At 44.0% G+C, this 12,764-nt stretch overlaps 1 protein-coding gene across 2 annotated transcripts in view; it reads right to left on the reverse strand.

Annotated features, from left to right (window-relative positions):
• Positions 1-12,764, reverse strand: part of PPM1E (protein phosphatase, Mg2+/Mn2+ dependent 1E) — a 370,197-nt gene that overhangs the window by 46,770 nt on the left and 310,663 nt on the right. For both annotated transcript variants that reach the window (XM_088449535.1, XM_088449536.1), the window contains exon 4: positions 2,988-3,176. In XM_088449535.1, coding sequence (XP_088305661.1) covers positions 2,988-3,176 — 189 coding nt within the window. The remainder of the gene's footprint in view (positions 1-2,987; positions 3,177-12,764) is intronic.

Genomic DNA, 12,764 nt, shown 5'->3' on the forward strand with positions numbered 1-12,764 from the left:
AAGGCTCCGAGTTCCCCGCTCCGGCTCCTTCTCCGCTTCATCCCTGGCAGAGATGCTGCTCCTCTTGATCCGCAGCTTCTCCGACCTCGCCCTCCTGTAGCGCGTGACGTCATGACGTCACGCGCGCCGCGGCTAAAAAAACTTTATTAAATATACAGTAGCAGGGCAGGGGCCAGCAAGTGTCCTTTGGGTGGAGCGGGCGGAGCGACTCGAGCGGGTCCGGGCTGCCTCCTCCTCCTCTATTTACTTAAGGGTACCGGGACCAAGTCGGCAGCAGCGGGTGGTAGCTAGCAGTGACTGGTGGCGGGCAGTAGCAGCGGCCGGGCCCCCCCTCCGTTCAGCCAGGGTCCGGGCCCGGGGACTCCAGTCCCGGCAGACCCCCCCTGATGGCGGCCCTGGACACTTGTAAATCTGTGTGCGACTCTCTGTCAGCATACAAAGTGCTCTGATGCAGCGGCCACAGCTTTATTTCCACATCCCGCTGCGTTGGGCCGTCAGTCACATTGTCAGATTGAGCTGCATGTAGAGCCGACCTGACGATGCGACTGACAACTAAATGGGAGTGCGCATGGCCCAACGTAGTGCGTACACAGGCGATTTGGGCGATATGTCGGCCTGATCTGTTGGATCGGGCAAAATAGTCATCTAATGTCTACCCACATTTTTGGCAATAAAAGACGCCTGATGCTAGCAGAGTTGCACGGGCTCACTCATGCCAGGCATATCACGCTGCATGCCGTATTGAGGCTAGATGAGCAAGGACACATCTGTATTTGATGTGATGTCAATGCCTGCTATGTTCAACCTAAACTCACATGTTCACATGTTCCAGCATGCCATAACAGCCACCGACATTACAGGCTGAGACGTGTAAGTCAATAGCAATACCAGAGTCCTGAGGTTGAGTCAAGTCATGCAACTAACTAATTAGGAGGTGTGAGCCGGGTCATGTGACTAGACAGGTGGGGGGTTTGGAAACATCACTTACAGATCCAAAATGGAAGGCCCGGAATGAACTTTTGGGGGGCCCAAGGCACTTAAGACAGGGGAATCCGCCCTCATTCCTCCAACCCTCTCCCTCTTGTCAGCACTGCCCCCATTCATCGTTCGTTCCTACCCCTTTCACCATTCATCTGGCCCTTAGAAAATGCAAGGTACTACACAGTGCAGCAGTGTGCTCGGGTCCCCCCTTCCTCCCACTAATCTAGCTCTGCACAGCTCTGCATACATTTTCTGGGATAATCCAATATTCATTTGAGTTTGCCTAGTGATTTCATAGATTATATTTTCCGTAAATATTAATTTAGTCCACAAAATAGATACCTTCGCTGGAGACCATTTAATGCAGCGTAAAGTATGAATAGTATAAGTAACTGTACTGTACCTAGCTGGACTGCCCAGTGCAACCCTACTTTTTGATAATGCAGAGGTGTCACCAAAAATCAATGTGCAGTTAGGATTAAAGAATGGAGACGTCTGAATATGGTCAGTGTGCAGAAGTGTAAATCATAAAGGTCAAGGTCTAGGTGGGAGGTATAGGAAGTGGTGTGGTAGTACAGCGAGTTGTGTCATCCTAGTCCCACCCTCCACCGCTGTGAACTGCAGAAATGTGCCTCAGGGGGCAGGGCCACAACAACGCCATTCACCGCAGATTGCCCCTGTACTAGGGAAGTGGGCAGGATCTAGGTAGCTGTGATTGATTTGATTTATTTAGGTAAGTGAACAGCGTTGAAAATAGACAAGCAGTCTTATAATGAGATGATCACGGCATTTAAAGTGTTCATCAAAGAGCTTGTTCAGAACATCAGATATTATTATTATTATAATGTATATGACCTATAATAATACCAGACAGTGCAACCACTTAATCCGTGCAAGTGTACAGTAGCTGTAAAGCAGGGATGGGGAACCTCAGGCCTGGGGGCCGTATAAGGCCCGCAGAATAATCTGTTCTGGCCCTTGGAGATTTTTTCTGCTAGCCTCATCTGGCTAGCAGGGTGCCTAGAATGGCACCCTGCAGCCAGAATCTATGCAGCAATGCTGCCTGGAGCGTTCTTAGGACACTTCAGACGGTTACACGGCTGCACTTACAGCTCCCCAGAGCATCCTTAGGATGATCCGGGAATTGCTGTAATCACCGGTGAGTGTGGCCCCGCCCCATGTGACGTCACACGGAGGGGCGTGGCCTGCAAATAATGTTATATATATATCAAAATGGCCCTTGACAGAAAAAAGGTTCCCCACCCCTGTTGTAAAATGTCAGATTATCCAGAAAAAAAACACTACTGACCAATGCTGGTAAATTGTGCTCGCTATAATATAAATATGCGTAATATACTAATGGTTCATGCTAGTCACTGTTTACATGTGCTGAGCAGAATGGGCACTGTAATTGCATAATGTTATACGGTATATGCTGGGCATTGCTGGCTACTATATATGTTTGCCACTGCTGGCATAAGTAGTAGAGATGAGCGGTTGGCTTTTAGCTTGGATCTTCCTGCCAAGTTCGGATCTCAGAATGACCAAAACGTCATCTTTCTTGTACATCTCGGCACAGATGTCTGTGAGAGAAGTATAATGACTTGTACACTGCCCATAAACGGATATGCAAAAATGGATATAAAATAAAATCCTGCTAAACTGCCCTCATATAAATATTTTATATATTTAGCAAATGTATGTTATTGCTAGGCAATGTTTATATACGGTGTATAAATGGTGTTGTGTGTAAATGCATAATCATATAACAAAATATACAGAGGTGCCTAGCGCATTAAGGCCACACCTACTATCTTACTGTTCTCATTAATGCACCTAATCTTACCATTGCAGCTTTTTTTTTCTTGCAGATTCCCTATATTTCATTTTCATCCTGTCTAATATAGTAGATAAAGCTTCGAGAATGCTAATTGGGTTTTGCTGCAGCCCTTAACTGGAAGACATCTTTCTAAATATATAAAACAGAAATCATTTAACATACTGACCTCACGTGCTGCTTTCTTTACAAAGCTTTCATCTGTGGTGCGGAATGCTCTACACAGTGCTTCAGCTGGGTCTTGTGGGAAAACCTCTTGACGTACCAAATTTACATGTAGATGGATAGAAGCATAAATGGCGGCATCTACTCCTCCATGTCCATCAAACACAGCAAAATACGCTTGGTCCTCTTGGTCCTAGGGATTGTGAAAAGAAAGGTTAGAAGTAGAAGATTCAAGTCACTGAATCTTTTCTCTTACACAGTATTATAAACTTTTTATGATCATTTTGTTATATCAACATATACCGAAACTATAATGACTTTTTCATGTATAGGGATAAATAGACACTCCCCATTGGTGGAGCTAGACATGCCCCTTGGGTGGAGAATGACACATACCCTTAGCGGCACATTCTTAGGCCTGCTGTAATCTCCCTGAAATTAGTTTTCAACATTAGGCAAGTATTGAATAGGGCGGATAGGTGATTTTTCATATTTTATATATGTGAATTTAGTTATTTTTGGGGTAAATTGTTCATTGAGGTTGGGATGGATGCTTTTTCTAATTCTTATATTGTATTTTAAGATGGTAGGTGTAGCCTTTCATGAGGCTTAAGTCCTATAGACCTTTTTACATACAACTGACAAGAATATACAAGAGAACTTTATGAAAACTGAATGGGTACGAGCACTTATAATGGGTAAGAACCACTGACCTATAATGACAATAACATGTACTATTATTTACTTCTGCAGACAGACTGGCAATTTTTTTAAGTTTGAAATAAAAAAGCAGCAGACAGTAAGCTTTGTGTGCCAGGTAATTGTTTGTTGCTACTGGTTTCTAAAGAGCTGTACTGTATGTTCTTGTAGTGTTTATTCTGCTGGCCTAAATTGCTGTAAGCAGAATCAAGCGGCAAACCACTGTATATTTTCTCTTACACGGTATTATAAGCTTTTTGTGATCATTTTGTTGTAACAACACCTTTACATTAAATGTAAATGCTATTTATTTATGGAGCTTTTTGAAGGGTGGGGAAAAATACATATTTTTAAAAAGTGAATGAAGTTACTTTAATTTAGGGGTTGGTTGCAGTAAGTGAGAGCTAATTAATACATACTGTGCTATTATTATTTATGTTAATTTAATGTTGGGGTTGGTTGGAGGAATATAAGTCTACAGTATTTATGAAATATAAATCATGTTAATTTAATTTGGGGTCTGGTTGCAGTAAGGGAGCCCTAATTAATAAACAAGAGCGCTATTGATTCAACATCAGGGCTGGTTGGGTTTCTATATTTCATGTAACTATATTTTTATCTAAACAGAACTTCAACGTTTCAGAATCCAGACTAGCAACAGACACAAGCAGCAGGGAAACTGCGAGAACAATTAGGAGAGAACAGGACCGTGTACCAACTGTCCTGAAATTGATTGGGCATTCCCAATTTACAGTGACAATGCTGCTGTATCAGTGAAGTATGTCTGAGTCACACTGCTTTGCTCATGAAGGGAGAGCTGAACGCACCTAACAGCGATGTATACAGCACTGCTCATGTCTTTAGCTCAAATTGTAGCCATGGCTCTTGCATGATGGTCATGTCCATTCTAGTGCCTAAGCATGTTTGTTCCCAATTGTTAATCTGCCATATGCTGATTCTATATAGATAAATGTTTACGTCTAAAGCAGTATTCCCACTCTGTCAGTTCTTACTCACCAACTGTTTTCCCTTATTCCAACTATCCTTGAAAGCTCTTTGCCCCTTGAGCTAATTTTGACTTTGTTACTCTGAACAACACTTGGTAACGAAGGGAAATGTATCCAGCTCTTGTGTAGAGTCCTCTTGTTGGCCCGATTAGACCATGCTCAGTTGAAGACTGTGAGTTCCTAAATATCTTTGCCAATTCACTGGAGACCTAATTATTGTCTCCTTTGTTACATTTCCATCATGGTGGTAATTGAAAAGCGTTTATTCCAGTATTTAAATTCAAATGGAGCCTCCATTCGATCCCTGGCACATCACTTGGCCACTGATAAAGTGATCATTAAGGGGAGTTTAATCCAATATACAGCAAGAGAAGACATTTGTAAGTAACGGGTCACCGAACTATCATTTAAGCTCATCTAACAAAGTCTTGCTCTGTTTGGTCATTATTAAGACTGTGAGATATAAACAGTATATATGCCATAGGGAGCAAGTCTATGCCATGTTACATAAACTTGGGCTCTGTAGTTAAAGCTGTTTCTCTGAATCCAAAGACCATTGTGAGCTTTTCAATACTATAACTCTTGTTTTCCCCCACCTCCCCATTGTTGGATGCATCAATCAATGCCCTTTTCTATTCCATCCGCTCAATTGTACTGGAGCAGTGTAATGAAAGCTCTATACTGAGGTAGCCAAGCTCTTTATTAAGAAAACCAAGAAATGAAACCACTGAACTAGAGGGGGTAACAGCATCTATTTAAATAATTTTGATATAACTCTTGCAAAAAGGTGATGATAAATGATTCTAAAACTTAGAAAAATATACAAACACATGGGGTACTTCTGTAAATCAAATATACAATATAAAACTTGTACATGTAAATTATGGAATGGGTATTCCCGACATGAGCAGAGTTCGAAGCAGCGGAAGCCCGACAGCGCTGGCAATCCCGATCGTGGATAGGTGAGTATTTACTAACCTAACCCCCCTAACCCTAGCCCTCCTTAGGGGTGCCTAACCCTAACTTCCCCCCCCAAGTGCCTAACCCCAATCCCCCCTCTAAGTGCCTAACCCTAACCACCCCCTTCCCCGCTGCCTAAACCTAAGTCCCCCGGGGGGGTGCCTAACCCTGTCCCCCCCGGAGGTGCCTAACCCTAACCTTCCCTCCCCCTAGCCTAATCCTAACCATCCCGTGGGGGTGCCTAACCCTAAGTCCCCCCGGGAGCCCTAAACCTAACCCTCCCCCCCGCGGCTGTCCGCTCGCGGCGCCCGGCATCACTACGATCGTGATGCCGGGCGCCGGACTCCCGGCGTCGGGGAAATGCGGGCGTCTACATCTAGACGCCCGGCATTTCACCCTTGCCGGGATATGACAGTCGGGAAGCCGGCTGTCGGTATTTTATTGCATACCGTAAATTTATGTATCTTTAAAATATATCCACAAAATTAATACAAACAACTAGGTCTCTGATATGCACATATAGTAAATTGCTCAGTGATGAAGCCTAATTCATAAATATAGGCTTAACATATCATCCCTTTAATTTGGGACACATATGAATAGTACAGACTCGGTGGCTGACTGACTTCAAGGGCTAAATGTAATAAGTTCCGATCTTCAGTCACTACGAGGATTTATGCGAGTCTCCCCCTATTTTTAAGTGGCAATAATAAAAAACACGGGGAGACTCGCATAAATCCCTGCAGCGGCTGAAGATCGGAACCTATTACATTTAGCCTCCATTTCATATGGTTTTAATCTGCCACAGAACCTGTGTAGTTGATTTGTGTCCCAAATTAAAGGGATGATATAGCAAGCCTACATAAACATCACTTGCCAGGCACAAGTTCATTCACCACAATCGTTTTATAGACATATGTAAATTCATACAGTAAAAGTGATAATGAGTAAGATGATCGTACCACATATTCCTACAGCCCCAAAAAAACATTCTATATGTTGGATAACTGTCTCCTGAGCCTGAGCCAAAGGAATTGCTATACTGCTATATACTGTAATACTGAGCAAATGCTATCTGCAATATTTTTGAATGCTAAGATAATGCTGCTGTATTGATAAGCAACTGTTATGCTGCAATTAACGCTAAGCTAATGCTATTGTATGGATATGATATGATATGTGATGTAAGTAATGGCTAAGCAGCAATATGTGAGAATACTGAGCAATACTGGAATAATGCTGGAACCTGGCATACTATCGCATTCCCACACACATAATACCTACACAAAGCTATAACACAGGCAAATAAATCACAGCAGTGGAAAGTTAATGTATTGTATCATTTATGTTAAACTGTTTTATAATATATATGTAAGATTACGTTTTTGGATAGTATATGTTAATGAGAATATAATTTTAAATGAAACGCCATATCTGCATGCAGACTTCTCTGATATCATTGTTGAATTGATGTGCTATGTGTATTCAAGCTTATATGTTTATCTACGTGTATCATACTTGTCTGCTCTCCCGGAAGTTGCGGGAGGCTCACGGTTTTTCAGGTAGCCCCCGCACCCCAGGAAGAGTGGCTGGATTTTACTCATCCCGCTCTTTTCTTAGTGAACACGACAGAATTGGGGAGATAGAAATGTGAGTTGCCGGTCCATATGGAGGAGGTGGGGCTACAATTACGCAAAGCGCATCAGTTAGCCCCATCTCATTAAGTACTTCAACCCATTGGCTTATGATTCTATCACTAAAACCACTATAACCTATCACTATAACTGGAATCAGTATGTAATTCAAATCCCGACACGAGAAGTATAGCAGGAGATCCCGACGCCAGGTGGTAAGTATCCTAACCCTCCCTTAGGGGTGCCTAACCCTAAAAGTCCCGGGTGGTTCCTAATCCTAAATTCCCTCCGGGGGTGACTAAACCTAATCCCCCCCCCCCTTCCCGCACCCTAAACCAAACCCTCCCGGGGGTTGCCTAACCCTAACCTTCCCCCCCCCAAAACCTAATCATAACCCCGCTATTCACCCTAAACCTAACCATCCCCCCTTCCCATGCGGCTAATGCGAAGGACACCCCAGACTTACCTCGTTACCTTGGCATTTAGTCTGCCGGTCTATAAACTGCATTCCCTATAACCTTATTTTAATAACACACACTTAAAAACTCCATTGATTTAGAAAAATTCACTCATTAAGGGTTAGGGGCCCTGAAGCTTTAGCTTCATTAGTTTCACAGTAGATCCACCTCTGGATGGCAGCACCGCTGAGCATAACTCGTCCCTCCCCAGCTGGTTACCAACCTCCACAATTTCCATCTGTGACCCGGACCTTCGATGTTGTAGTGCAGATACTAAATATCTTTCCACCTACTAATTTAGCTGAGGAGGGATGAGTTATGCTTGACGGTGCTAATCACTTCGTGCTCATCACAGGCGGTCCCAAGGGGAGGTGTTTTCTCCACCTGGGACTGCCAGTCCAGACTGTGATAGCAAAGAGCGCTTCCCATGGGAATCCACTTCCCTGCTATTACAGCAGCCCTTACCAGCTTCTAGGGGCTGCAGTCCCTAGAAGCCAGCCAGTATGCTAATTTGTGCTCATGTGCGGGATGGCGACAGGTAAGGAGCAGCCGTTGATGGTTAGCATGATTGCCTTACAGCACTGAGGTCTTAGGTTCAATTGCCACCATGGTCCTAACTGTGTGGAGTTTGTATATTCTCCTCATGCTTGCATGGGTTTCCTCTGGTTACTCTGGGTTTCCTCCCACAATCGAAAAAGAATCTAATTGGCTCCCAACAAATAAATAAATAACCCTAGTGTGTATGTGTGAGTATATGGTAGGGAATATAGAAGCTCCACTGGGGTAGGAACTGATGTGAAACACCAAATATTCTCTGTAAAGTGCTGTAGAATATGTGTGTGCTATATAAATAAATGGTTATAAATAATAATAATTAATGTGCATGCACAACAATTTTTAGGCAGTTCACTACTAAACATCTTCCATCCTTGAGCCCTAAATACTTGATATTACTGAAAAAAGGGATGTAGTTGATACCCTGGCGGTCGGGATGCCAGTGCCGGAATTCCGGCACCAGCATCCTGATGGTAAGTATTGGGGTTAGGGGGAGGGTTAGAGGTTAGAGTTAGGCGCTAGGGGGAGGGTTAGGCTGCTGGAAAGGTGGGTTAGGGTTAGGCTGCAGGGGAGGAGGGGTTAGATTTAGGCTGCGGGAGGGAGGGTTAGGTTTAGGGGTAGGGTACTTACCGGCAGGTGTCCTAACCCTGTTGGGATGATGGCATTGGGATTCTGACCACCAGGATCCCGAGCGCTGGCATCCCATACCCAACCCCTGAAAAAGAACAAGTATTCTATAGTCAACCTCCCCTCACTTTCTTTAATGCAGTACTGAATTGTTTAGGGACAGAGGCCCTGATTCAGAGCCAGACGCTCTTTCAGAGCTCTCGCTCTAAATCAGGGTGGTTTTTGTTTTTTTTTGGAGCCGGCCTCCTGGCTGCTCGCATAGCTGTGGGTAACCACCGACCCGCCATTGACCCGCTTGCGAGCGCATAGCGCTTGCGAGCAGGTCTGAATCAGGCCCAGAGTTCTTCTAGCACATTCTTCAACATAAACCAAAGACTGAATTATTTGTAATTTTGACATCAAATGACTCCTATGACCCTTATTTACTATAACAGAGCAGAAAAAAATGCCACTGGCAACACTCGTATAAGTTTGACTTAATCTCAGAGCTCCAGTGTGACTGGGATAGAGCCTTAGAGAGTTCATGTCTCCAAATTTCAGACAGTCTTTCATTTCAATATTCTTCTGCTCCCTTAACACAGGAGCTACACACTAGGGATACTTGTCATATTTACATACCCAAAAAGCACAAATATGTGCAGTTTTAAAAGGTCTCTACTTAACAAAGATTGCAGCATACCTCTACAACCGTCTTCTGTTATTGCCCTTTAATTTATGACAGTACAAGATAATATATTGGTATTCGTATTTAAACAAATATTTTTTTCACATGGAAATCTTAATAAACATATCTATCTATCTATCTATCTATCTATCTATCTATCTATCAGCTGTTGCCTGCAGCTGAAATTGCTTCTGCCAACATTTATTCTATTTGAGGTGTTCTACTTGTATTGCTTTGCATAAGGGCCCTGTCGCGAGAGTGGCCCACGTGACCAGCAGCACTATACAGACTGGTATACAGGCCCACAACTTACACTGGGTCGGGTATGGAATTCCAGCTGTTGGGATGCCGCTGGTCAGAATACAGATAGCGGCATCCCGACATCCAGTATCTTGACACCCATAGGAAGTCACGGTAAGTATTTTTCTAACCCCTACCCTAACCCAAACCCACCCTCCCCGGTGCCTAACACTAACCTCCCCCCTAGTGCCTAAACCTAACCTCCCCCACCCCGCACCCTAATACTAACACCCTCTACCCGGTGCCTAACACTCCCCCTAATACCTAACCCTAACTCCGCTACCTAACACTAACCTCCTCCTAACACCCTGATACTTACCTTCAGGATGCCGGTGGTTGGGATACTGGTGCCGGGTTCCCGATGTCTGGATTTTGGCGCCGGTATTCAGACCGTCGGCATCCCGCACGCCGGATGCCGACTACATCGCCTCACACCAATGTCACGATGTATACTGTGCACATACTGCTATGTAGCCTATCTCATTCAAGTGAACACAGACCCAAAGCAACTCTCCTCCACCCCTCACCAGCTGCTAGCATGGTGCCACACCTCTCTCTTGTATTGATGATGCAAATACATTTTGCTTTTGTTATTGCTCAGCTTTAACTGACGGATCAAGCAGGTTTTTTCCAGGAGTTTCCACTACAAAATGATAAGAGTTTTCATTAAAATCAGTTCAGTAGTTTTTGCGCCAACTTGGAACAAGACACAACGTTCTTATTATATTAGTAAAGACTAGCGAGCCGCCCCGGTTACACACTCGAGCAATTTATAATTTATGGTAATAGTCTTTTTTAACCAAGGTATCATAAGATTGCCTTGTATACAACATTAGTCATTTTTCCTCCTGACGTCAACATGAAAAGGTTTAGTTTTGACGTGACACGCAAAAGGGTCACGGAAAGTTGTCCTTCAGCAAAACAGTGTTCACTCCACGTTAAGTGTCTAAGTGCTTTATTTATTGTCATGCCACACTCCTGATTCATCCAGCTGGTCTCCTGCCCATTCTGGAGTGAATGCCTGCCTGAGGGCACCTGTGAATGACGTCACTTCCGGTTTTCGCCTGGCACGCTATCCTAGGTAATTAACTACTGTAGACATTCATATGACCAAATCCTGGGCAGCCGGCTCTCTTGTTTAGATGACCTTCTTACACTGTCCTTACCCTCTGTTTCACTTCATATCTATCTTCCCTCTCCTCCGGTTTCTTTTTTAATTTGTTTATTAGCTTTTGTCGTTTATGTTGTTCCCACATATTATTAATGTCTTGTAAAAATATGTAGTATGCAAAGCTTGAAAATAACTATTTTCTTGATTCTCTCTTTCTTGATCGCCCCGTCGGCTGGGTCACACATAGTGTGTACCCAGCTTAGTCTGGCAAGAAATTTGATTGTGCAACTGTAAATGTCCCCTTAATATCAGCCTCTTTGGTTCCAGCCAATAAGTGTTTTGTGTTTACCACTCTCCACTGCAACTTTGTTACAAACATACAGAATCACCTCTAAAGGTGCCCACACACATACCGATTTTTCATCCAATTTGGCCGATTTTGCCGAATCGTGACGGGGATCATGTAAAAAATGGCCAAATCGTGAGTTTCTACACTTGATCACGATGCCGATGCGCGTCCCCGCTCGTCGTACCTCGCATCTTCAGATCTGCCGTGCTGTAGGGCAGATTAGCCAATCTGGGACACAATGCACTGGCTGCACGATAGATTTTAAGTCAGATTGGACATTTTTAACTCCAAATCATGACCAGGACTGCCTGGGGAGAGTTCAGGGAGAATTCAGGGGAAATCGTGTACATCGGCTGATTGGGAGCAAGTCGGTATGTGTGTGAGCACCTTTTAAGCTGGGTACACATTAGCCAATATGTAGACAGTATGTCGTCTGAGCCGGCAGATTGGGCCCACGCATCGTCAATATCGGCCAGTGTGTACACACTACTAACAGCCAAGCGCACACTCGTTTGGCTATCAGTCGCATCGTCCGGTCGGCCCTACATGCAGCTCAATCTGACTGACAACCCCATGCAGCGGGATGCGGCTGGTGCCGACATATCAGGCGGTCGGGCACCGGATTGTGTAATGTGTACTGCCTGCCTATATGTGTGTACCCAAATTAAGTTTTAAGTTATGTAACCACATTGGCTCCAGGGTACACAAAAACACCAAAAATAGATTCAGATTTACATATGTCCATGCATGGGCATTTCTTCTGAATGAAATGGTTTAAAATGTTCGGTGAACTATAGTAATTTTCTTCATTTTCACATTAGTTACTTTAACTATGAGCTTTTATGGGGAAAGATTATATGGTTTATACAGAAAAAAATATTGACAAACATTTGTGTCGCATACCATTCCAGGTTGTCTCCATTACACAGTGTTATCTGGCTTGTGCACTGCTGAATGCTTGGTGAAGTTACAAATCCTGGGTAGGTTAATGTCCATTGCCTGATCAACAAGTAGCCTTCTATCTGTACCAGTAGCTATACCAGTGCTATCTGACTCCAGCCTGTTCCTAACCATGCCAGCATTCTATTGTGCAGGGACCCTGACCTTCCGTTCATGTACTGACTTTGAATCTGTGCTACTTGTTGTGATAACTGGGCTGTCACCAAGTACCGTTTGTGCATTAATCTTATTACTGTGTGCTTTTCTTGCCAGCAGCTTCCTAAGAGTGTAAGGCCCAGTGCTTAGAGTGGTCCTAGAGAAGTTGTGGAACTCACCCCCTCCCCCTTGGCGCTTTTGCAATAAAGGGACAGCGCCACGTAAGCGTGCGCCTGAAAAGGGGTAGTGCCCCTTATACACAATGCCCACAGTAGTAGTGCCAATAATACATATAATGCTGACAGTAGTAGTGCCCCTTATA

The sequence above is a fragment of the Taudactylus pleione genome, unplaced genomic scaffold (genome assembly GCF_031769625.1).
Source record: "Taudactylus pleione unplaced genomic scaffold, aTauple2 ptg000487l, whole genome shotgun sequence".
In the NCBI taxonomy this organism is placed as follows: Eukaryota; Metazoa; Chordata; class Amphibia; order Anura; family Myobatrachidae; genus Taudactylus; species Taudactylus pleione.